Raw genomic sequence first — 19,717 nt, 5'->3', positions numbered from 1 at the left:
ATGGTAATATTGCAAATGTGAAATAGCACCTTGGGTTTGCTCGTCATCTCCCCATCTCACACACTCTGTTCAATGCACAAAAGGGTATCTGCAACACTGTCTGGCACCTGCAAAAACTTCAAAGAAGACATGTACGACACATTCTAATAACGGAGAGGGCCTGTCAGAAATGCATACTGTATACCGGTACTTGTACCAGAGCTTCATGGAAATAAAAGAAAAGAGCAGCAAACACCTCTTTTGGGTTCTCCTTGACCCTTGAAAAATGTAAGGTTTTAAAAGACTAAATGTTGTGGATTGACCCACAGAGAAAAGAGCTTCTTCACTTGGGTAGTTGTGTATCTTGAACACAAGATCATTATCGTTATCCTTTATTTGGCAGAGGCGTGTAATTGCACTGACCGGAGACTTGCTGTGACTAGGAGGGTAAGATTCAAGCATATAAACAAATGCGATTCAGGGTCTTGGTGAAAAGATTCACCTGTTCTCATAATGCCCTCACCCACACAAACCCTACTCCGCAGAAACAAAGAGTGACCAAAGCACTTCTTTATAACATCATTGTGTTTGCAAGAGTTGTTAGCGTGCACAGTGTTAGTACAATGATAACACTCCAGGGCTCTGTACTTTCCGGACCCCTACTCTACCAACCAAACCTCCACAATATTAATGGTAATTAGCCATCTCGAGAAGATGATATTATTTGCAATTACCCAGTTTTATCATATTCTCCTTTAACTATGTGCATTTTATCTCACTGACAAAGAAAAGAGAGGAGAGCAAATAAAGCAAAGTTTAAAAGATTACGCCGTTCTGATGAAATGCTGCTATCGCTGCTGTTTCTTCCTCCTCTCTGTTTGTCTTTAATTGCTTTCATTTTGTGAATTAAGTGGCTGTGATACTTACTGTATGAGATTGAGAGTGCTGAACACAAAACTGGGAGAAGAGTGTGTGTGTGCGTGTGTGTGCGTGTGTGTGTGTGTATGGAAGGGGGTTCAGTGGAGAAGCTGTTTGAACTGGAGAGCTTTGGTTTGTTCTCGATGGAGAAAGTAAAAGAACCTAATGCAGACTGTAATCCAGTACATCTGTGAGTTCCCCAAGCCTGGTCTAGGCACCATATGTTTTTAATTATCATAATAGCTTTAAAGAACCTGTTCAGAGGGAGCCACACATATGATCCTTTTATTGCTGCGGTCTGTAATTTAAACAGTTTTACCAGAGAGGGCAGGGCTATGAAAGGCTGACAGGACCAGAAGTATGAGAGCCCTGCCTGTGACCTCTGCGAGTCCAGGTTCAAGTCCCACACAGCGAGGGTGGACATTAAATCTCTCCTTCTTGACAGAGGTAATTGGCCACCGGTGACATGAACACCACTAGAACTAAGTAGACAATCCCAAAAATCTCCCACGAGCATAGACCAGCAGACCAAAGTTGTCAAAGACCGTTGTACCGGCGCTAAAAATACCAGGCAGGCTTGAATACATTTACGTTTTTTTACATGGTTTATGTTCCTGACACGGGCAATCTGTGTTCACTGTTTCATTTTCTTTCTGTTCTTTTTTTCCTCTCCCTCCTCCTCCTCCCACTCTGAAAGCTTGGCATCAGACACTTCTGTGCGCTGCATGGTGAACATACTGTGCCGTATTTGAGGGGCTTTGTAAATTGATAAACCCGAGGTCCATGTGGAAAATCTGCACTCTTCTGTTTTTTCCTTGACAAATTAAAACAGAAGATAAAGCTGCTGCTCTCTGACAGGCAAACAAACAAACGGGGCAGTTTCTCTGCACCTCCACCAGGTGGTGTTATGCCCTAATGAAACACTGTCAGAAAGGGGGAGGCCCTCTCACCCATACAGTGCTTGTGTCTTGCCTGAACACACCCCATGCCATGGCAGTGCCCTTCCCAGGTCCTGGACACACTTGGCTACATTCATTACACCTTTCACCTCTGCCTGGTTTCTGCACACAAAGCCATTGAGATGGTGTTGATCACATTGCTCCTCTTCAGTACCACCTCTCTCATTGGTGTTGAATGCAGTGAAGCACATAGCCTGAATGTCAACAATGGTGTAAGAATGTTGGGAGTGCGAGGCAAGCATTGGGTAGGTGCTGATCTCACTTTTTCAGATTAGATGTAAACGCGCTCTTGACAGCCCCACTTGGGTTTTTCAGAGCGGAGATCCATAAATGCCGTATGACGGATGGTCTACAGATGAGCATCAGTATTCAGGCCCTCTATTGAATGAGCTCTGCCTTGGCACCCCGTGACATGGACTGTGGAGCGTAGTCCTATAGATGGCCTAGATCAGTCTCAGCCCTAGATGGTTCTGGGAATGGAGACGGGCAGCCTGGTTTGAATGCCAGCTATACTGCATGCAATTGTCACAATCCTGTCTACAGTATCTGTGCATGATGTTCAGCCTAATTCAGAGGATTGGGTTCATTTGTATGAGCTCTCAAACAGCCAATGAGCTGTTTTCCGGATGCTAATTCTGTCAGAGCAGATAGAGCATGATAACCGTTTACCTAGCAAACAACAACAAAAACAGAGCACACAAAGTGCGGCCCCATAAACAAGGAGATGGGACGCAAACGGGTGAGCGAACGACGTGATTGCTTGTTTCCTGAGAGGTGCTTCACATCAAATGAACACAGAGTCGCCCCTGAATGTTGAGCCCACTCCTGCCTGCCAATCTCAGTCAACAAGAGAGCAGCACAACATCAGCGCCAAGGGCTCTCCTGGAGGTCACTTGACTTCCATGCTGACATGTTCAGTTTTCCCAACATTATGGAAACATTTTATGAATGTTATGGCACAACTGGGCTGTGGACATTGCTACAGAAAACACACTCTGCTGAGATGTAGAGGGGCCAGAGCTACAACACTGTTTTGATGTGCTCAACACAAGGTCTGTGAGAACAGCTACACTCTTGCCTTATGCATGCATTGATTCTGAGAGGAAAAATAATAGTGGACTTCCTGTTTTGATTGCAGTTTTTCATAATACCAATAATATGTCTGCCTGCCCAAATGTAGTAACTGCCTCACCTGTAGGAGGCCTATGATTGCTCTAATGGCTAGCAGAGACATTATTCGTTACATAGTCCATGGTGCCCACGCAGCAACTGAGGAACTTAAGTGTGTGGCCCAGTGTATGGCTCCTCCCCTCCTTAGAAACATGCTAATGAAGTGAGCCACTTTAAAGAGCCGCTCCGCCAGCCCAGATGCTCGCTCCTCCAAATTCAGGGGAGAATTTAGATATTAATGATTTATGCTTTATTTGCATACAAACCTAATGCAACCCCACTTCAGATAATCGTATTTTGCCAGTTCTGAATTGAATTTTCGGACCATGCACGTTCCCCCCCATGACGTTCGATAATGTGTTTTGAATGAATCCCTATAGGTGATCCTTCCATAAGGAATTTATGAAATGGGGATGTAAGTGGACCTGTTTTTGGGGATGATTCTCAGCTGTGTCTGTATTTATTCTTTAAAGAGTGGCCCAGGAGGATGTGTAATATGTGTATTCTAAATGCTAATGCTGTCAAATCCTCTTCATTTATGTGAAACTGTCATCGTTATTTGTATCCCTTACATAATTATTAAGGAGCCAAGCACCAACAGCGCATTAGCACCCTATTGTTATTGTTCAGATTTTTTCAACCACTTCGGAAAATACAGAAAAACTAAGCACTCAGCTGCTCAAAAAATTCAAAAAGGTAGTAAATGTCACATCAACCTCAAAAATATCAGGTGTATTGGATTATTATTTAATATGTTGTTTTATTGATTGATTAATTAATTAACTATGTAAAACATTAACTAATTAGCTAACTAAATAACATAAGTTTTACCAAACAAATGCATGCTATGCTTACATGCTACCAATGTAGCCAACATTCTACCAATCTCCAACATTATTTCAGCTTCATATTTCATGGCTATATCACATGTATTATTATGATTATAAGCATTCATATTCTTTTCAAGGCGGCAGTGTAGCATAGTGGTTAAGGCGCAGGACTCATAACCGAAAGGTTGCCGGTTCGATCCCCGCTGGGACACTGCTGCTGTACCCTTGGGCAAGGTACTTAACCCACAATTGCCTCAGTAAATATCCAGCTGTATAAATGGATAACATTGTAAAGAACTGTAACCTATGTAAGTCGCTTTGGATAAAAGCATCTGCTAAATGAATAAAATGTAAATGAAATTTATATGCTGGGTGTATAGTATATATTTACATTTACTTGCTTTAGAACATGCTTGAATCCATCAACAAAAACACTTGGAGAAACTAAAAAAATGACAAAAGCTGTATTAAGTGTGTTATATTTTTCTGACTAAGTGAATCTATTCAGTCACTTGAGCAGTAGATTATGCTGCTACCCTGTGAATGTATCCTCCTGCTCCCTAGACCTGACTGAAAGCAGATCATACATATTTCTAAGAATGTGGAAATCCTACAAGCCTAATCTGTGTTTGTGGTCATTGCAATCACTGGTAATGACCATTCAGAATATCACAGATGCAACAGGTTCCACAATTAGAATCACTTTTTTCATACAGGAAAGGTCAAACACTGCAGTAACTGTGTATTCAAACATTTTTGATACTGGAAGTAAAGTGCTGTCCTGGTGTTCCAACTTTTTATTATATTTTTCTTTTTTGTAAAGTGATTCAAAATAACAACACTAAAAGTAAAGCAGTCACTGATAATGTATTTTCTAATTTAATTTACACTAGTTCAGTGAAGAGCTTGCCTCTTTGCTTAGAATTCCATTAATTGTTGATTAGCTTTTGACCTCTAGGCAGCAAACACAGCAAAATAACAGGAAAAGAAAAAAAAGTCGGAATGGATTTCTTAAATGTTGAATTAATACGCTGTTATATCAGACACTTCATGCACGCTTGGTTAATAATTAATTCCGAAGCACACATATGCACACATTCTATTTGTATATGAGTATGTGTTCCAAACGGACAATTTTGTAGTTAGAAAGCATTAAGCCAAACATAGAAATCCGTGCCAGCATATTTAAAATAGAATACACATGTGCATGAAAACTTTCAAAACTATTTAGTGCTTTGACAAAAAATACAATATTAATTTATCTTCCCTGAATGCTCAACCTGTTTATCCTGTAGAATTATCAGAAAAGCAGCCACCACATAAAATCATCATCTTTCACACATTAGTTCAGATTCCATACTTCTCAGTCTGACTGCATTAAATAGATGCAATTTTGTCTGAGCTGGAAACACTTCCATTGCTATACACAACTGTATCTTATCAATGCCTCTGTATGGCTCTGCTGTTTGGTACTTTTATCTGGGGGCTCATGTAGCACTTGTTTCTTCTATGAACAATGAAGCACTTGCTTACTCCTGAACTAACTATTACCAAAGTGTGCTTCCACGGGTCCAGGCAGTCACTAACAAGATGACTGAATGCCTTGAATATATAAGTTATTTTTCTATATATCTGATTGGTGTACGTATTTATCAATGTGAATGAACTCAAATGGTGAACCACTGGATAAACATTGCAGGCCTGTATTTAAAAATATAACTTAAACTCTATATCAAGATAAACTATAATACAACATTTCTATATTTATTCTTTCTTTACTTTTGAAAATCAATATATTAAGCTTCATTGCAATCATAATATTATCATTTCTCTGTTTTACTGATTAAGCATCTTATGGTCATTAAACAGAGATCCAGAGAGTCTGAATATGGAAAAAAAAAATGCTTTCATACTGCTTAAGAGCACATTCCATTTTTACAAATGCCATCTATTAGTAGATGTAGCTATCATTACATTTATTTCAAATTTTAACACACTGAAAAAACTGCACATTTTATGTGGTCAAGATTATTTGAATAGCATTTATAACATGATAAATAATATCAATGATAACTACATAAAATTAAGGTGTAACCAAGTTATGAAAAGCTGTGTTCAATTTCTTAGCAACAATTAAACACACTGAAAGGTAATACGGGCCTTTTTCTTAACTCAAAGCTGTTTTACTTTATGTTTAAAAAAATATTAATCATCATTGTTCTCAGACATTACAAAAACAATAGCTGAGTTTCGTGAAACAAAATGAGAGGACTGACTTTAGCACTTACCTTTTTCTACTTGTATCCACCTTAGGGTTTTCAATACTACACTTGGTTCACTATAGACACTACAATTTGTGGGTTTTCTCAGCTTTCCTTTATCACCCAAACTCAAAAAGAGCTCTCAGAAACATTGGCTCTCAAGTAGCTCCCATAACCTTAACAGAATCATGAAAGATGACAGTTCATTTTTCACAGAGCCATACATCTTTCGGCATTATAAAATAATGGGCTTTCGGGACAAGGCTTTATGAAACCTAAGATAGTTAAATGTGGTGCTTGAGAAGACACAGGAGCAGAGATCCCGTTCTTCTGGAGACAGGATTATTCGTATCCATCCTGGGAAACTACAGCCGCAGTAATATAAACTAGTAATAAAGATTAATCTGTTGCACCTCACAAGTCGAATAGCTTCAAAACTTGCTTGAAATAAGGTTGAAATAACTTTAAAGCACATCTAGCTTTTTTCTTTGTGTCTGTGTGTCTGTGTGAGTGTGTGTGTGTGCGTGTGTGTGTGCCCATGCACCATGGTGAATGTTGGGTGTAATGTGTGTGAATGCAGGGCCCACAGGATCAAAAGCATGCCGTACGGGGAACAGTCACTCACCGGGCATGTCTGGTCTCTTGATGCCACTGGTGTTGTTTGAGCTGTTTCCAAGACCGTTGAAGGCTGCAAGGTTCTCTGTGCTGTAGGCCCTAAGGACGGACAGCATGTTCATCTGCTGCTCAAGATGGGCTGGTTCCGGTTTCAGAAGCCCCGGGGGGACTCCTTGAGATGAAAGAAGACTCAGGCCCTGCCACTGCTTCTCCAGAAGTGGTGGCTGAGGAGGCATGACAGGCCCCAGTCTCTGGGTGTCCTTTGCTGCTGACTCGCTCTGCACCTGCATCTGCATCCGCTCACTGCTGCTCTCAACATCCTCGTCTTCCATCTCCTCTTCCTCATCCTCATCCTCATCAGAGGCTGGCCTCTCAGTGGCAGACTCCACACTGCGGTCCGCCGTTCCACCATCATCCTCGGACGGCTCCTGCTCCTCAGAAACCTCCATCTCACTGCCGGAGACCTTGTCGGCTGGGTCATCAACAGCCCCTGTCTCATCGCTTAAGCCTGGCTGCTTCATGCTCAAGGTTTCGGAGGACAGCATCTGCTGCTCATGAGTCTCAGGACACGTGCTACTGAAACCCTTGGGCCCTGGACCCCCAATTGTGCTGTCATACATGCTGAATGGCTTGAAGAAGTCACTCTGAAAGCCACTGACATTGGCAGCTTCCATGTGGTTCGACCAGGCCATGCCCTTCTGCTCCCCCGCAGACTCTTTGCCTGGCTCTTGCTGGATCATCCTATCTGCATGTGGGCCTTGCTTGGAGGAGAGGGTCTCGTTGCCAGGGTGAATGATGGTGGGTGCCAGGCTGGCTTTGCTTACAGAGGACGACTCCCCCATTTGTTCTCTGCTCATCCCTTTCATGTCCAAGCCGCTCTCCTTGCGCTTGGCTTTCCCCAGGTGGTTGGCCTGCAAGTGGAGAGCCATCAGTTCAACAGAGGAAGTCGTGAAGGAGCAGAAGAGGCAGCCGTGCCAGGCCACGTTGTCTTGGATGGTGACGGAGGAGCCCGGCAGGGTGGCGGAATCTGGCCTGACAGATAGATCGAGTGGTTCATACTGAGACTTCTCAGGTTTGCCTTCGGAAGGCTTGGCATCTGCTTTCTCCTCCCCGTTCTCGCCTCGCTTGGCTTTCGCCTCCGCACTCTCCATGCCCAAATGCTGTGGCTTCTCTCTCACTTCCTTGTCCTTCTTCAAGGAGCTCAGTACAAAGCTGTCCATGAAGGCCTGCAGGGAGCCCTGGAAGTTGACCCCATTGCCTGCCATGCTCTGATAGGCTCGGCCCAGGTCGGAGAAGCTTGCTGGCCCATCCCCAGATGATGATTCAGGACTCTTTAGGCTCTCGGACTGGTTTTCAGGGGCCACACCCAGGCTATGCCCATGGCGATCTCTCTCCCGATCACGAGGAGAGAGCATGCCCGGAGATGCCCACTGGTGGGGCAGAAGCTGACCTCCTCTGAAGTCTACCCCACCAGGCATGCCCTTGAAGACCCCACGCAGGACATCTGGCCTGATGAAGACACTGCTCTTGCCACCTGCATGCTCATCCTTGTGTTCAGGGAGGGGGTGTATGGATGAGGGCCCCCCACCATTCTGGCGCTCCCGGTGGTGGCGCTCCAGGTGGTACTTCAGCGAAGCTGACTGTGTGCCCGCGTAGTCACAGTGTGGGCACCTGTACGGCTTTTCACCTGTCAGGACAACAGAAACAAAACAGCACTGCCACAGTCAAATGAGAGCCCAGAGCAACATTTCATGCTCGCTGACAACAGAACAGCATTTCGACTCATTTCTGAGATGTCAACTGAATGTGGTTTTCAGCTTAAACCAGCTCTTGCAAAGTAAGTTATCACTCATGTCAACACAATACAATTCATCCACCATATGGTGCTTTCAGACCAATAAACAGATAATATTTTCAACGGACAGCAAAACTGTCTCGATATTATCTCTGCTTGCATGGGGGGGGGGGGGGGGGGGGGGTTGTGGGTCCTCTCTTGGACTTGTTCACCGTCAGACTCTACCCTGGCAACAAGACACTGATTTCTTGGACATTCTGTATTTGCAGTTTATCTCAGTCAACATAAATCACATCCTACAGAAGCTATATATTCCCAGTGGTATGGAACTATAAACACTATAATAAAAATATACAAAACTACAAAACTTAAGTCTGAAAATGAGATATAGAATATATAGTACACACAGCATAATGTACCACATGAGATATTCTGTTATAGTATGGTACATACATAAACAATGTTTGCAGTAGTAACCAATGCGCTCTCTCTCTCTCTCTCTCTCTCTCTCTCTCTCTCTGTATCTATCTCTCTATCTATCTATCTATCTATCTACACACACACACACACACAAACACAGTTTTGTCTATTATGAAAAGTGATCATATCCCATGGTACTAGCAATGCTTAAGTATAATTTTGTGTAACAAATAGCTCTCCCCTGTGGCTGATCTCTTATTTAAAAAAGCCTTAGGGAAACTTAAAATATAAAAAAGGACAGTACACTTTGTGATTTAAAAATACCCCTCAGTAGCTTATGTATTGACATGAAACACATCCTGCTAGCAATTAGAATTGGCGTATAATTAAAGCCAGCTGTATAATCAATAAAAAATAAACAAAAAAAAAATCTAAGCCTGTTTTTAAATGTATGAAAGTACCCTGAATAAATGCTCTAGTTGGAGCTACAGCTGGGTAAAAGATGGGAACAGAATCTAAAATTAAAGGATGTTTGTCAAGTATTGTGTGTGTATATATAGCTATAAAACGTGTTTAGATTATACACATGGAAACCATTTTTTAAACTGAAAAAATGTTGCATTGTTACGCAAGACTGAATTGAATGATTTAAGTCTTGCTCTGCAGTAAATCATGGATATAATTAGCAAATGGCATACTGCTCAAGTAATTTATCATTATTTGGAGGGCACCATTCCAGAAAAGATTCAAAGATCTGCAGACCTACTGCATTGTTCCTAAATAAAGGTCTACAAATATAAATTCAATATCATAATAGTGTAATACCAGCAAAACCAGTCAGGGGAACACTTTTATACAGGAATGCATTTCAAGCTGGTATTTAAAATAAAGCATTCGAGATGAGTTTTTAACCCAATAAGGGTTTAGCCCCCAAGTGGGAAATGGGGCCGTGGCTGATTAAATAAGGAAACATCTCTGATGCAAATGATCTTTTCCAATTCCTTTAATAGGACAAAATGTTCTTTTGGCCACAATTAAAGTAAAATCAGAGCGATCTGCTTTTGTGGGACTGCTAATAATCAGATGTTCAAATGAGGAGCCACACAAACACAGACGGGCTACACATCTCTGAGGTGCAGATGGGTTGAAATATTATATATAAATCCCAGCACAATCTAAACAAACCTTGAAGAGTAATCAATATCTATATGGCTGGGAGTATGCAGTGTGTGGTTTGTGGACCATTTGGGCCCGGTAAGACATCTGCTCCATCATGCGTCAGGGCCACGTGTGACATCTGGGGAATTTACTGTATTCTGCCTTGCAACATTACACACAATTTACTGTTAAAGGTCATTATGCACCCGTTAATCCACTTTTAATTGATATTCGAACAAACAGGAGAACCTCAGAGAAACTTAATGGGCTGTTGAAGCACCAAGGTAGAGAAATGATTATTTTTCACTGTTATAGAAAGTTGCTCCTGTACTTTTTAGTCTGAAAAATAAGTTTTACTACTTTAACAAATGCTATTAATATAAATGCAAGTAATGCTCCTTAAAATACATATCACATTATCATCTGTTCCTGTGTGGCAAACAAAAAAAATGTTCTGTAATCAAAGGTTGAATGTGAATTGTGTGACATGTCCTTGCATCTTAAGTATTCATTATTCATCTCATTTAATTTTTTACCACTACTCTAATGCTTTATATCCCCTACTTTTGTTGTTCCATCTGAGGGAGTCCAGTTTAAATGCTTTCATCTGGATTCCTGCAATTTGTTACAGCTCCATAGAAACAGCTTTGAATAAACACTAAGGCAGTACAGGACAGCAATTAAAACAGTTAATAGATATGACATATTTTAAGTTGAATTTCCATATGGCTTTACATAATCAAGGAAGACAGTTTGTAAACCATTCAGAAGTCAGGGACAGACAAAGCTGGAGGGGCTTTTTCCCTGCAGCTTCTCCACAGAACTAAAAAAGAAACCCATCTGAAACTGCTGAAGTATCTGTGTGAACAATCAGTTTTATAACTGTGCAATGTGTATGGCTTTTGACCCCAGGATAGTTGTTTATTTTGTTTGTATGTTTGCTTTTGTTTGGCTGCAGTAACTTTACAAATATGGCTTGATTCTCATGCGCCCCTGTTTGTGGAGGTTGCACAAAACTGTCAAAGGATTTTCTAAAAGTTATGCATGTAAACCATAAAGAGTGAAGAGGGTTTTTTTTTTTTTTTTTTTACACAGCTGCTTACCGCTAAATACAGCCTTGTCCAGAAGGGGACAATCTGTGTCTCTAATTGCTGTCACTGAAGCCTAGATTCATTATGTGACTTTCCCATTAAAATGTGAGCATTAATTTGTATAATGAAATATCACCCACTGCAGTGTTCATTAACTGTGCCCCACACTGTATACTGCACATTGTTAGCTAGCTAGAAACTGTAGTTAATTTCACTAATGGATATTTTCCCACTCAGTGTTCGAGAGGAAATTAATACTGTAACATTAGCTCTTTAACTTTTAGAGAAATTTAAATTCACTTCATTCCTTTCAACAAAATGTTAGGAAGTCATTAATCTAATATTTTATTTTACAACAGAGGCCTGTTTTGTAAGCAATGCAATTGTAGTTGGAGAGGTTGGAGATACAGGGCACTTAATTTCAATTACATTTTTTTCCCCTTTTTATTTTTCAAGGAAGTGAATATATTTATATGACTAAGGTGTTCCTATTTCACACATATGAGAGAGTTAATTATGACACAATGTTGCAAGAGACAACCAGCTGGTTTCAAAGCACCCAAAGTACATGGAACCTTTTTAATAAAACACGGTGTGCATTTTGTGAGTACACCTGAACTTAATGGCGTCTAATTCTGCTTACACATTCTGGACGCAGAACGAGTTATTAGAAGTACTGAGCTGCAGTGTGCATTTCCCTGTTGTTAAAAAATGACCCTTAAAGCCTCCCTTTACTGTATCGCTTCTAGCAGGCATAATTCCAAATGCTATCATTAGGTAATGTTTTCTAGCATTGATTTAAAAATAAATTTGTTGCTGTCTCTATACATGTAGGTTGGGAGAGGAATGGAGAATCTGAGGCATCACAGCCTTGCTTTTGTTGACATGAGTGTTCTGTGTCAGTAGAAAAATCCTAATGATTCCAGTGTAGTACAAGCTCCTGTGACACTCACGTAGTTAATTCCTTTTGAGTATGCACTCACTACTTAGGGGCAAAGGCTGTTTGGGTGGTCCACTTGTTCAGTGCATGCAAAACTGCCATTGATTTCTGAACAACAGGAGATTTCAGGTTCAAGCTCTGGGAATATTTTAGCATGTCTGTGAACTGTTTCTACCATATTTGGACTTTGAAACATTTTCATTTCTAAGTCCATGGTAAAGATTGTGCTTGAAAAACCAGAAGGTGACCATGAAACCATTCTTATGTGGACATATTCATAGCTCTTAAGCAGTTAATAAGTTCCAGTAATGTAAAATTTAGCTCTATTGAAAATGGATTGAATTATCAGTGTAGAGGCTAATACAAGTATCTTGTTTCTACAGTGAATCTTTGTAGATATCCTCATCCAGGGTGACTAACTAGGCAGATGTGCTAGCCAGATGTCCTTATCTAGGGTGTCCTCACACTGTATGTATGTAACTTATCATATACCTGGATTTTTGCTGGGGCATTTCAAGCTACACTGCATGCCTTGCCCATGGGTATGAAAGTGGCGTCTCACTCATAGGTCCAGCAGTGTCCACATCATTACTCTGTATGGAGACATCCTCGCAGGCAGGAGACAAATACCACCTCACCGCAACAGGGACAGGGGTAAGGCAGGATTAGCCGCAGGAGCTGTGAGGCACTTCCGTTAATAACGCAACTCCCCCACATCCCCAAAATAATCTCCATGCTGTGCCGAAGGGGCCTCATGAGGCCACCCTATGGGGGGGGGGCTTTGCTATACCTGTGTGTATCCTCAGATGGACCTTGAGGTGATGAGATGTTCTGAAGGTCTTTCCACAGTAGGGGCAGTCCTTCATAGCTGACCCTAGAGCCCGGTCTCTGTGCTGGGAGGAGGGCTGCTGGACTCCAACTGGCTTCCCTGCTTCATCCCCAGCATCTACAACACACATACACACACACAGAGTCAGACAGTCAGAAACACAAGGCCCTCAATATCACGTGTCAGGAACATTTTTTTTTTTTTTTCATACAAATCTGCTAACACTACACAATGTCAAACACATCAATGGCACCGAACAGCTATTTTTCCCACCCATTTCGACCTGACAGAATGCTGACAGCTCGTAAGCTTTCAGGTCTCCTTTTTATATTGCCCCAGTCCTCCCCCTGCAGTCTCATCTTAATCTTTTATCCTCACTATCATCATCCTCTGGTAGCATATGGTGGATTGTACTGAAATGAACAATACAAGAAAAGAAATTGCTGTCTCAGCAGAGGGCCTTACATTCTGTAGGCCCTGACTTTGATAGGTAACGTCTCCTCTGCCAGGGAGATGAAGAGGCGATGACTGGAGCCCCGCCCACGGTGAACTATTACTCATTCAGACATGTGACAAGTCCAACAAACTCGCATCCAGAATTAGTCAATTAACTGAATGTAAGAACTACAAGAACTGAAAGAGATAGCCTCCATGTTGGAAAAAAAGCTTTTTGTAGTACTCCATATGGCACTGCTAGATGAATTTAAAGTGACTTAAAATTAAACACTGTCCATATAGTATTACTAGTACACTACAGGGTGGAAATAATCCCCCCCCCCCCCCCCCCCCCAACATGCACCACCCTATTTCTGTGAACATGCCTTTATTTCAAGACAAACATATCATATTCATTTTATATGTCCACGAATGAACTTAAACTATCTTTGGTCTTCTTCAATCTGAAATTGAAGTAAATAGAGATTACGACTTCTTAAACATCCTGTATGTTATTAGTAAAAAAAAAATAATCAGTCTTATATATGTTTTATGGAAGTAAGCATGATCTGTCTTCTTTAAAATTTCTTCCTGAACCAAGTGTTATGGCAAGATTTAAAAGAATATTGCATCAGTGTACAATATCTAGAAAGTATGTGTAGCAGCCCCCCCCACCCCCACCCCCGCTCCAGCCAGTCAAACAGTAACTGGCCCTCATCCATGGCTTGTGTTGCAAGCCAGTCAGCGCATGACCCACCACAACACAAATAAGGTTAAAAATGTTATTTTTCTTGGGCACATGATATGGTATGTGGGAGGAACACTTCTGAATGGAGCAACCCACTCAGGCAGCTATTTTACAGTCTCCTAAACTTTTCCTGCTGTAATCTATATTTCTCCTTTTCGGTTCATTTTAAAGAAGAAATTGTAATTTAGGAAGTTATAAAATAAAGAGAATCTGCATCTGATTCTCATGATTCCTGTGACTCAATACCTTATCCCACGCCCTCCCTTTTGACTACCCCCATGCCATATTCCCCTTACACATGCTTACTTCACATTGCCCGTACACATCTCTTCTCTACTGTACATGTCCCTTACACATCCCTCCTCCACAGGCCTGTCCACATCTCTACTCTACTCCAGATGGCCCTTGCATATCCCTACTCTACAAAATATGACCCTTATCTACTCTTACTCCACATGACCTTTACACATTCCTATTCTAGTATACATGATCCTTACAAATCCCCACTCTGCTCCACAAGACCCTTACACATCCCCAATCTACTAAACATGACACTTACCCATTCTTACTCCACATGGCCCCGACTGTATTCCATATTACCCCCTGTCACCCCTACTTTACTCCACATGATCCTTACACATCCATACTTATAGCTTATACCCCCCCCCCCCCCCCCCCCCACACACACACCCACACCCACACACACACACAAGCACACACACACTGTCTTACAGTGGGCCTTACACACACTCATCCATACTGTGGTGCCATACTACCATGTGTCAATCTCATGGGGTTGAGCACTACCCTTTTTGTGGGGTTGAGTGTTACCCTTTCTGATGTTTCAAACACTTTATGTGCATCATGTATCAAATAACCATTATTCTTCTATGAGCCTTAAATGGGGTAAGCACTTATATAATAAATACTCCTACCCACTGATGTGTCTTAACCTTATGGGGTTGAGTGTTACCCTTTTTGTGGGGTTGATAATTACCCTTTCTGATGTTTCAAACACCCTATGTGCATTAAGATAATGGGGTTGAGTGCACATGAAAAATATATAACAATCCTTTTTATTTGCCTCAACTTGATGTAGTGTTCCACCTTCTTATTTATCACACACAAGGGAAAGCAAAGAGGACTCATCAACATCATTGCCCAATCACCTCTCAATTGTCTGTGATTCTGGACACCTAACTCCCACCCTCCACCTCTGTTGCCCACCATGAAAAGATTTCTAAAAAGCTGCATGCAAAGTATTTTCATTTAGTCATTTGCAGGAAAACCATGCCTGGTGATGGTCTGGCTGCATCTTTGTCTTTAATCAGCTGACTGATCCTGGGCTTTTAATATGGCTGTTCCAATTACTGTAAAAGTCATCCTGTACCGTATAACCACAAATATTGACAGTTTATTGCACAACACATTTATGACATTTGAAGGTCACCCCATACATTATACATTGTCTTTTCCAGAAGTGTCTGGGACAGAGAGATACATGATAACCCATCACCCAGACCTATTTTACACACACATAGATATATATGTATGTATATAAGAGAAAGAGAGAAATATCTGTGAGGCACATAGCTTTTAACTAGCAGGTGGCTAGTTTAATAGTGCACCTTATTAATGTCAGTAATTCTCTGTAAATGTTTACAAAATGGCACTACATACTGGTATCCAGTCAATGTTTAACTTATGCTGTGGTTTACATGGTAGACAACTAAACAGTGCAAAAAGGAGCAACATGTACTGATATGCATATCTGTAAAGGCTTGATCTTTTCATTGTTTCAGAATATATTATTTTGTGACTGTGCCACTGAATTACTGCATACTAATTGTTTTATGATTGGACAAAAGGAGTAAGCAGTAAGTCAGCCTGCATAAGGGAATGCGCACATTTTTTTTTCTATTTCTTCATAATAATAAATATAAAAGTAAGAAATATTTGGACTTTATTCATACATGATAAGACACACAAAATAAAAATCTAAGACATCATATGTATAAATTATTTTTTTTATTCTTCAATTTCAAGCATAATAAAGAAGGTTATTCTCATCTCTTGCTCTTTTATGGGCTTACTCTAATGTAATGTAACATTACAGAACAAAGAATGCAGATGAAATTGTAGTAAAGTCATACAAGCCATCTGGGAGGAGGATAAACATCAGTCACCCTGGCGGCTGTATGGAACAGTAACAGCACCGTTGTGTCAAGGAGAGCCGAGCTGAGTGATACCATACACACATCAGAGCAGTCTCCCAGATACCCAAAACCTGCTCCCACAGACCCCTGAGTGAGTGCATTTTGTGTGTATGTGTGTGTGCGTGGTTGCGTGCATGTTCATGTGTGCATGAGTGTGTCTGTCTGAGTGTGTGCTGAAGTGTGTTTGTCTCTGTGTGGTGGTTTGCATATGTGCATGTGTTTGTGTTTGATGGTAATGGCTTTTATGTTATGGTGTTTATGTGTGTCTGTGTGTGTGTGTGTGTACATGCGTGTCTTTAGGATGGTGTGTGTACGTGTGTCTCCTTTGAGATACAAGAGATTGAGCGGGATTCTCTCCAGACAGACCACACCCTATTCCCATTAATGGCTGAAGAAAAAAAATTAAAAAAAAACAAAGAAACACAACAAGCAAAAAAAGCCTCTCCCTTAATGGTGCCCTTGCAATCACACTTCCGAGCTAAATTGTTCTGTGGTTTTGATTACTGTGATATCACGTACAGGGTATAACAAAAAAATAATAAAACACAAGATGTTTCCATTATTATAATGTGTCACGTGCCCTGACAAGACACTATCCTCTCCATGTGCAGAAAGAAGAAAATGTGAAAGAAATGTTTGGCATAAAAAAAAGAAGGAAAGTAAAATGTGATGACATCATTTGAAAGGCATTAGCTTTTAAAAATGCACCCCGAGGGGATTCATTTCCTTACTCGGGAGCAACATAACACCATCCGGCTGATGCGCTGTTCTCTTTTTTATTTGGACGGGTGCCATCTTTGTGAACGCCTGGTTCATGCAAGTTAATCAATTTGAGGTTTAGTTACACTGCTGAGGCTAGCATTCTACGGACTGCTAGAAAGTAATTTGAACTTGCAGAATTTATTAACCAAACACCAATTATCATTAAACACCATTGCATTATCCCTGCTTTTACTACCTGACAAGAACTACTTAATGAAATTTTAGATTAAAGTTATTATTGGTTGATTTATAGTACAGAACTCCTAGTGCAGCCCCCATGTGCAGATGCTAGTAGAGGCACTTTTTTTTTAGAATGGTGTACTCAAGGGACTTGGAACCCTCCATGGTATCACAGCAACCAATACAGCACAGAGGAAACATTTAAACGTTACTTATTTATTTATTTATTTTATTTTTTTAAATGAGCGTTGTGTATTATACTAGTACTTGGACAGGGGGTTGCTGTGACCTGTACAGCAAAAAGGAAAAAAAAAAAAACCTGTTTACTGCATAATGTTTGCAAGATGAAACAGCCACAAAATGTGTTAGATATAAGGCTTGTGAGTAAACAGGGGCACCAGATGTTCTTTGATGTTAATAATGGCATTTATTATTAATATTAATTAGACTGCATTCAGCAATACATTTGGGCCATTTCCAAGTCAATTAAGCAAAATGGCATTCGGGAGATGTTGAGAACGACATTTTAAGGCAGGTGTTCAGCAGTCCCCTAATAAAACATTTTTGCAGCTACTGAAAAACAACCATTTTAAGCTGAATTTTCCTTTGTCTGCAGTGAAGCTATGTTATCTTGCTCCAAGCATTACTGAAATTTTAATATTTATATATGTATTTAGAGTTTTAATCACAGTCATTTAAGGAATTGCTCCTTTTATATTTGTTGTTTTAACATTGTATATTTACATTGAACATTTTGTTTTTGTATAAGTACAGGCAAACACACAAACACACAGATACACACACACATATATGTATGTATGTATGTAAACATGTATTTACGTATGAGTGTTAATAAAGCACTGAATGTACAAGCAGTACACAGGTTGAGGGACAGGTTTAAGTAAAAACTAAAAAAGAAAGAAAATAAAAATATGGTGATTTCAGACTACCCCCAAATTCTAAGGTGACTATGACTCACAAGCCCCAAAGACCAAATGCTGTTGTATTCTCTGTATGGTCCACCTACAGAAATCAGTCCACTGGTTCTGATACAAGCAATGACAATAAATGCCAATTAAAAAAAAAACTAATTACAGACCACATAATATTCCAGAATGGAGAGGACCACGTGTTCTACATGCCCTATGTGCAAAACAGCCTTTTTTTCCTCTGTCGTGTAAAATCTAGACCTTCAAAGGGCTGTTGCACCTCCAGTGAGCTCTGATTTGGCACAAGTTTTTTTTAAGCTCTGCAACATAGGGCCTTACAATGGTACATTAACAATCTGTGCATTCATTTATCAGCCGGTGCGTTTTGGACTGTGTATTTATGGCACGGTGCACTTTTCACAGCTGAAAATTAATGAACATACCTCTCCTTGCAACAAACATGCACCTGTGCTGCATAGATAGTAATCAGAAACATTCATTTTTATTAGCGTTTGTGTGACTAAAACTGCTATTATATAAAAAAAAAAAAAAAAAAAAAAAAAACACAGTGCCTTTTTTGCCCGGTTATAACAGGAAGACTTTTGTTTTGTTTTGTTTCCATGCTTTAATGCTGTTTATTTTTTTTGCCAGGCAGAAGATCTTTGCTTGATTTCTGAGCCCACTACCTCCACCACCAGAAGCAATTTACACTTCAGCTTTCATTGAAAACATTAGACAATATATGTGGCATCAATAAAGCATTACCCTTAGCTGACTGTCAGGCTTAGCATGCCAACATGCAGCATCCAGTTACCATGAATCTATGACATGCATTATTATTGATGCATTTTGTACTGCAAAACAAAATGAAATGGAAATGTTTCATATGAAACATAAAACAATAATAGAAAGATCAGGACATCATCGCAAAAGATGGCGACAGCCCAACAGTCAACATATAAATAATGCTAACAGCAATGGATCCTCCCCTCCTACTTTAGCAATGACAGAAGGAGCACCTCACTGTCTTTAAAGAGACCAGCTCTGCTGAGCTCCCCAGCCAGGAATGGTGCCATAAGTTTTTTGGCACAGGTCCATCTTTGTTTTCTTTGTGAAGTCTGTTTCAAGCTTCAAAGAAAATAAAAAGCTAAAGAAGCACTGAGGTCTCACTAACTTTATTATTCTGCCACCTGATCACAGTTATGAGTAAAATAAAAGTTTGTGACTTGGTTGACAATGGCAATGCTCCTCTGTTTCAGAGAGACAGAGGAACAATGAGGTTTTATTGGCTTGATCTACTGGGGCATTGGATCTCCAGGATGTAAAGATCGGGGGTGTTATTTAGCGTAAATATTCATCACCCCCCCCCACATTTGGCAGGACTTGAGTGGGTATCATTAACGAGAGCTGGGTAGTTTCAATCTGCAGAAGAATATTTTACTTGTCATGGATAACATTTGAGAGAAAGATATTACATTATAA

The 19,717-nt window shown here is 40.5% G+C and overlaps 1 protein-coding gene across 1 annotated transcript in view; it reads right to left on the bottom strand.

Annotated features, from left to right (window-relative positions):
- Positions 1-19,717, bottom strand: part of znf536 (zinc finger protein 536) — a 144,247-nt gene that overhangs the window by 28,002 nt on the left and 96,528 nt on the right. The window contains exons 5-6 of the mRNA XM_036535638.1: positions 12,927-13,082; positions 6,743-8,419 (exon numbers count right to left, since the gene is read on the bottom strand). Coding sequence (XP_036391531.1) covers positions 6,743-8,419; positions 12,927-13,082 — 1,833 coding nt within the window. The remainder of the gene's footprint in view (positions 1-6,742; positions 8,420-12,926; positions 13,083-19,717) is intronic.

Source organism: Megalops cyprinoides, chromosome 8 (genome assembly GCF_013368585.1).
Source record: "Megalops cyprinoides isolate fMegCyp1 chromosome 8, fMegCyp1.pri, whole genome shotgun sequence".
NCBI lineage: Eukaryota > Metazoa > Chordata > Actinopteri > Elopiformes > Megalopidae > Megalops > Megalops cyprinoides.
The sequence above is the reverse complement of the archived record's forward strand: the minus strand, read 5'-3'. Positions and strand labels throughout refer to the sequence as shown.